At 48.1% G+C, this 7,202-nt stretch overlaps 1 protein-coding gene across 1 annotated transcript in view; it reads left to right on the top strand.

The window, feature by feature from the left end:
- LOC109916444 (collagen alpha-1(VII) chain-like) overlaps window positions 1–7,202 on the top strand; it is a 260,704-nt gene that overhangs the window by 26,514 nt on the left and 226,988 nt on the right. Inside the window, exons 11-17 of the mRNA XM_048606678.1 lie at window positions 208–377; window positions 1,306–1,344; window positions 1,617–1,643; window positions 1,973–2,086; window positions 2,249–2,320; window positions 4,481–4,516; window positions 6,223–6,276. Coding sequence (XP_048462635.1) covers window positions 208–377; window positions 1,306–1,344; window positions 1,617–1,643; window positions 1,973–2,086; window positions 2,249–2,320; window positions 4,481–4,516; window positions 6,223–6,276 — 512 coding nt within the window. The remainder of the gene's footprint in view (window positions 1–207; window positions 378–1,305; window positions 1,345–1,616; window positions 1,644–1,972; window positions 2,087–2,248; window positions 2,321–4,480; window positions 4,517–6,222; window positions 6,277–7,202) is intronic.

Raw genomic sequence — 7,202 nt, 5'->3', positions numbered from 1 at the left:
CGTTTCAGGTCTGGACCCTTTTTCAGAAAAAGGATTTCTTCAGATTTTTCTGAAGAAGGGTCCAGACCCGAAACGTCAGCTTTCCTGCTCCTCTGATGGTGCCTGGCCTGCTGTGTTCATCCAGCTCTACACCTTGTTGTTGCAGACTCCAGCATCAGCAGCTCCTACTATCTCTAACGATCTGAATAACCTTTGTATTGATGCTAGGCATCCATCTGTTTGCTGTTGGTATCGGTGACGCGGATATTAACGAACTGCAGAGAATCGTTACCGGCAGAGACCCCAACAACATTGTGTATGCAGAGAACTTCAACTCACTCACTCAGTTTGAAGGGGCTCTGGCCAACGTAATCTGTGCAGCTGCTAGCAGACCAGTGGTGAGTGAGAGCCAACCGGAGCCAGAAATGCTGGAGACAATCAGCAGGTGTGGCAGCATCTGTAGAGAGAGAAAACAGAGTTAACGTTTCGAGTCCATTGACCCTTCATCAGAACTGATGATCCCTTTTCCCTCCACAGATGCTGTCAGATCTGTTGAGTTTCTCCAGCAATTTCCATTCTTGTTTGTTTCAGATCTCTAGCATCGGCAATTCTTTGTTTTATTTTTAGGTGAGAGCCATTCTGTCCATTAACTGCGCTCCCTTGATCATTGTCCCTTTGCTTGTCCTTTGCCTAAAATTCCTTTGCAAATCCCCAACTCAAATGGCTGTGTTAATGAAGGCCATACTTTCAGCTGCCTGGATTTTTAGGTCTGGAATTCCTTCCTTAAACTCTCTTTGCTTGCTCCTGCTTTATGACGCTCCCTAAATCCTTCCCGGACCTGGCTTAATCATAAAATTCCTACAGTGTGGAAGCAAGCCATTTGGCCCATCAAGTGCACACTGATCCTCCGAAGAGTAACCCACCCAAACCCACCATCCCTCCCCCTGCCCAATCCCTGTAACCCTGTATTTGTCATGGCTAATCCACCCAACCTGCTCAACCATGGGCAACTTAGCACGGCTAGTCCACTCTAACCTGCACGTCTTTGGACTGTGGGATGAAACCGGATCATCTGCAGGAAACCGATGTAGACAATGTGCAAAACTCTACACAGTCACCCAAGGGAACCGAGCTCAGCTCCCTGGCGCTGTAAGGCAGCAGTGCTAACCATTTACCCATGTCAGCCGTTTTCTGATAATACCCCTCTGAGGTGCCCATTTGCTGTGTTAATGTAAATTGTTACCATTGTAGTCAACACCATGAGTTTTTACTCATCAAACTGAAAGTGCCTCAATGCAAATGAAGCTCTATTTTTGATCATTGCAGATGCCAACACCAGGCCATTGTGTTACCCAGTGCCCTCAGGTAAGTCTTGCATAAGCCTTCCTCTTCCTTTCTCACGACCCTTCCTAGCTGCTAAGTTCTAATAAGCTCACAATCGCATCGAATGCTGTATCAGTGAAAGAGGCTATTGGGCCCATCATGGCCATGCTGTCTCTCTCTTCCAGAGCAATCCATCTGGTACTACAGCCTGGCCTCTTCCTGTAAAACAGAGAAGCCCAAAGATGTATAAGCCTGTAATTGAATCAGTTGGTTTTGATTTCGCACAGTAATGAAAGTATGGTGTTTTATTTCAGAGTGAGAAAGGGGAACCAGGAAGAAATGTAAGTGTTGTATTCACCATATGAATGAAAGTAGAAATTCTTGGACAAAATTAGGCATGATTGCAAAACATGAATCAACGTTTGCTGCTCTGCTTTCACTCCTTTACTTTTCATCTTTTCCTCATGAATAGTTTATTTTCTATTTCTGTGCTTTCTCTCACCTGTGCCATAAAAGGTGAAACAATGGTGTGGGATTATTAAGAATTAGACACTATTGCATTATAAAATGGAAAATGAACAATATATGTGCCCTGAGCATAAGATGCTGTGGTTAATCTGAGCAGGATGAATGTACTGAAATAGTTAACGAAGGCTTCTGTTTGTTGCAGGGTTCTCCTGGACTGCCAGGCCCTCAAGGCCCAGTGGGTCCAATCGGACCACCAGGGATCCCAGGGACCATAAACGGAGGGAGCAGAGGGTCAAAGGGCGAGAAAGGAGATCCGGTGAGTACTGAACTTATCCAAATGCATTGCTCAGTGTTTGGGAAGCCCCTGTCTTAAGGGATTGATGGAATTAGGTCGTCATTCAAGGATCGAGAGGCAATACATTTAGATTTCCGTTCCTGTGAGCAACTCAGTGACATGTGGCATGTATTTGGTTTCCAGGGATACCCAGGAAGAGACGGCCAACCAGGAACGCCAGGCAGACCGGGTCATCCAGGCTCAACGGGACTGCCAGTAAGTAATTAATGAACCAACAGAATGCCAACTCAGTGCCAGCACAGAGATTTTTTGAGGGAATGGGAAAGTGGGGGTGGGGAGGGGCTTGGTGTTTACATTCACGTTAATGTCTGTCATTAAAAAAAATCCAACTGATTCATGAGGAAAGCTGCTTTCCTGACCCTGTCTGGGCCTACACGTGACTCCAGTCCCATACCTGCCTTCTAAAAAAGGCCCAGAAAGCCTCTCAGTTGTAATCAAAAGGGCGGCTCACCAAATGGGAATGGGCAAGAAATAATGGCTTTGCCAATAGTGATCTCATCCTGCAAATAAATGTAAAACAAGTCAGACAACTTATCTCAGGGCTGTTCCCTAACCTTGAAATGTGCGAGATTCCATTTGCAAAGGAGCAGAAGAATTCTCTCCAGTGAACATGATCAATATTTATCTTTAAACCAACATCATTAAATGGTTGATGTGGTCAGCTATCTCAATTTGGTTTGCTAGATTAGAATTAGAATTTGGATTATTGTCACGTACTGACATGAGTACAGTGAAAAGTTTACAAGTCGTCACTTACAGCACCATCTTAGGTACCTAGGTTCAGATTCTTCAGTAAAAATTCTTAGGAAAAAATTAGAAAAATGGAGAAATAGAAAATGCAGCATTACAGACCTTTGTGCCATCTTAGGTACAAACTACAAAAACATAGGAATAAATTAGAAAAATAAAGAAATAAAAGTTTCAGAATAACAGTCTTTCCAACCCAGGCCACATTGGCACCTAGCCTCCAGTCCATGTTGGGCTGAGCCTCCAGTCTGCGTTGGGCCTATTTCCAGTCCGTGTTGGCCCTAGCCTCCAACCATGCTGGGCCTAGCCTCCAGTCCATGCTGGGCCTAGCCTCCAGTCTGTGTCGGGCCTAGCCTCCAACCATGCTGGGCCTAGCCTCCAGTCCGTGCTGGGCCTAGCCTCCAGTTTGTGCTGGTCCTAGCCTCCAGTCCACACTGGGCCTAGCCTCCATTCTGCGCTGGGCCTAGCCTCCGGTGCATGCCGGGCCTAGCCTCTGATCCGTGCTGGGCCTACCCTCCAGTCTGTGCTGGCCCAGCTTCCAGTCCGTGCTGGGCTTTGCCTCCGGTCCTTGTCGGGCCTAGCCTCCGGTCCGTGTTGGGCCTAGCCTCCAGTCCATGCTGAGCCTAGCCTCCAGTCCATGTTGGGCCTAACCTCCAGTCTGTGCTGGGCCTAACCTCCAGTCCATGCTGGGCCTAACCTCCAGTCCATGCTGGGCCTGGCCTCCAGTCCGTGTTGGGCCTAGCCTCCAGACCGTGTCAGGCCTAGCCTCCAGTCCGTGTCAGGCCTAGCCTCCAGTTCGTGTTGGGCCTAACCTCCAGTCCGTGTCAGGCCTAGACTCCAGTCCGCGCTGGGCCTTGCCTCCAGTCCGTGCTGGGCCTAGCCTCCAGTCCGCGCTGGGCCTAGCCTCCAGTCCGCGCTCGGACTAGACTCCAGTCCGCGCTGGGCCTTGCCTCCAGTCCGTGCTGGGCCTAGCCTCCAATCCGTGCTGGGCCTAGCCTCCAGTCCGCGCTGGGACTAGACTCCAGTCTGCGCTGGGCCTAGCCTCCAGTCCGCGCTGGGCCTAGCCTCCAGTCCGTGCTGGGCCTAGCCTCCAGTCCGCGCTGGGCCTAGCCTCCAGTCCGCGCTGGGCTTTGCCTCCAGTCAGTCCGCGCTGGGTTTTACCTTGACGCTCTCGAGGCTGGGAAACTGCTCTGGATTTTGGATCTTGCTGTGCAAAATGCAAATCTCTTGCATTGCAATGTTGATTACTCTTGAAGAAAATATTTGATTGGCTGTTAAGTTCTTTGGAACCTTCTAAAGATTGTGAAAGGCACTAGACAAATCTCCCGAAATTTCTTCCTTACTTAGTTTCTCAAGGGCCAGCAAGAAATGCATTTCTCCCAGGTTCGACAGTTAAAAGAAATCACGTATTTTGGGTGTTTGTATCTGGGAAGAAGCAATGAAAATTAGGGACTGTATCTCTGCAGATGAAGCAGATCAAGAGCCAGTAAGTTGTATCACATCGTCATGACAACGCTGTAGTTTTCATTTGTATCTTACTCAGTTAAACATTTTTTCATTGAAGGGTTTTCTTAGTTCATGTTGTGACTTTTTTCAATTTTTTTGTAGGGGAGCCAAGGTACCCCAGGATTGAGAGGAGAGAGGGTAAGTATACGCTATAACAGCAGTAGATTAGGTGGGTATAGGGTGATGGGTCTGGGTGGGATGCTCTGAGAGTCGTTGTGGACTTGTTTGGCCACAGGTCCTGCTTCCACACTGTAGGGATTCTATGATTCTATGACTCTGTGATCCTGCCTGGCTTCAAGTTTACGTCGATCAATAGAATTTTCTCGCATGGATTCTCTTCAAGTTATGGCAGTCCATTTAATAATCTAACATAGAATCGTAGATCCTCTACAGTGTGGAAACAGGCCTTTCAGTCCGTTGAGTCTGCACCGACCCTCGCAAAGCGCATCCCACCCAGACCCACCGCATTCCCCTATCCCTGCCACCCTGTATTCCCCATGGCCAACGCACCCAACCTATACATCCCTAGACACCACAGGGCAATTTAGCACGGCCAATCCACCGAACCTGCACATCTTTGGACTGTGGGAGGAAGCTGGAGCACCCGGAGGAAACCCACGCAGACACGGGGAGAATGTGCAAACTCCACACAATCACCCGAGGGCTGGAATTGAATCTGGGCCCCTGGTGCCGTGAGGCAGCAGTGCTAACCACTGAGCCCCCTGTTCTTTAAGCTTTCAGTGTGGAGTTACCCCCTCATCTCTGTGAGTAAATGAACTGCTTCAAATGGCATTGAGCTCTATAGCCCCTGGTTTGATTTCCTGCCAACCAATGTGGGATGTGCCTGAGCTTTTTCCTTCACTCCTGAGCCAGTTTCTAGTTTTTCAGAGACAACCCATGTCCAGAAAAAGACCAGCCCCACTGAGAGAGTAACACAATTCTCCGAAACCGGTTTAGAATGGGCCACCTTTAACCCTAGGACCTTTCATGACAGAAAAGCAGACTGTCTCCCATCTTCCCCCAAAAGTGGAACTTCAGCTCCTCAGCACCCAATCTCTGTTGACCTTTGTGCTCATGGAGGAGGTCTGTGGCAAAATGGGTAGTGTCTGCACCTTTGAGCTAGGTGTGTTCACATTGTGGCCAAAACAGGTTGACTGTCAATCTATAAATCCACAGTCACACAACAGTACAGGTGGTAAGAATAAGTGGGTTTCCTGGTCAGCCGTGCAGTGGACAGGAAATTGGATCTAGAGCTCCTGATTGAAATGTGCGTGTTACTACAGCAACTTGAACTCTCTGAGTGAGCTGGAATACACCCATCAGACTCTACGTAACACGCCTCACTGTACAATTATAGGATGAACATGGGAGTTTTTCCCAGTCTCGCAGCAAACAGCATTAAAAACCCAGTCATCATCACCTTACTTTCGTGGGAGCTTGCTGTGTATAAACCGGCAAGAGCATTTCTTACAGTAACTCATTTCACGAAGATACTTAACAAATAAAAACAAAGAGCTACAGATGCTGGAAATCAGAAATAGCTGGCAAAACTCAGCAGGTCTGGCATCCTCTTTGGAGAGAAATCAGAGTTAACGTTTCAGGTCCCGAAACGTCGAAATGTTAACTCTGCTTTCTCCCCACAGAAGCTGCCAGACCTGATGAGTTTTTCCAGCACATTCTGATATCGTTTTGTGAATTGGCTGTGGGTAAATTTTTGGAATGCCTTGAGTTTGTAAAAGGAGAGTTTTTTAATTGACTAGTACCCAATCTGTACGGGGCCTGTGTTCCAGACTGCAAGAGGATATGATCACTGTTGATGTTAAAATATTGGTTTCTTGTCACAGGGGGAGTCCGGTATACCAGGACGAACTGGGCCTCCAGGTCCAAAGGGAGAAAAGGTCTGTACACAATTCTTTTTTTAAAAGCACATTTTAAAAAAAAAACAAATGTATGAGCAAGCAAACATGTGAATTAGGGGGTGTGAGTAGGCCATTCACCCCTTCACATCTGATCTGGTTCAGGAATGTTACTTAAACCTGAATGTGTAGTAATGCTTCCAGAGTAATATTAAAGCATTGGAGAGGCTGGGTGATGGATAACAGAGGAAGTACATCCTGGAGTGAAGTTCAAATCATAGAATCCCCACGAAAAGAGGCCATTCAGCCTATTGAGTGTGCACCAACACTTTGAGGAGCATCTCACCCAGATCCAGCTCCTCCACCCTATCTCTGCAAACCTGCACTTCCCATGGCTAATCCACCCATCCTGCACATCCCTGGACATGATGGGGCAATTTAACATGACCAATCCACCCCAACCTGCACATCTTTGGACTGCGGGAGGAAACCAGAGCACCTGGAGGAAACCAACACAGACGCGGGGAGAATGTGCAAACTTCACACAGTTACCCAAAGCTGGAATCAAACCAGGGTCTTGGTGCTGTGAGGCAGCAGTGCTAACCACTGAGCCACCGTGCCGCCCAGCGGTTGTCTCTGATGATGCTGTGGATTTACAAAGAAGGTTCCTCCCATTTGCCCGATACCAGCCTGGGCAGCAGGAACTGCCAGGTTTCCTACACAATGTGCACTTCACCCTAGTGTGGGTAAAATGTGGGTGGATTGTGGGGGCATGTGGCCCTAATAGGCTATCTGTAGTTCAACTTGAATGTTTCAGTAGGCCCAAGCATGGAAGGGTGAGGTGTGCTGTTGTCTGATATTTGCTCTGTGCTGTGTAAAATATTAGACAGGTTGGAGTGGGTGGAAAAGTACTCAGTGGATTTCACTTGTGCCTGCACCCCACCCTGCACCACTCCACCACCTCCCCC

The sequence above is a fragment of the Rhincodon typus genome, chromosome 16 (genome assembly GCF_021869965.1).
Source record: "Rhincodon typus isolate 14 chromosome 16, sRhiTyp1.1, whole genome shotgun sequence".
Taxonomy (NCBI): Eukaryota; Metazoa; Chordata; class Chondrichthyes; order Orectolobiformes; family Rhincodontidae; genus Rhincodon; species Rhincodon typus.
This window is presented reverse-complemented; position numbering and strand designations above follow the sequence as displayed.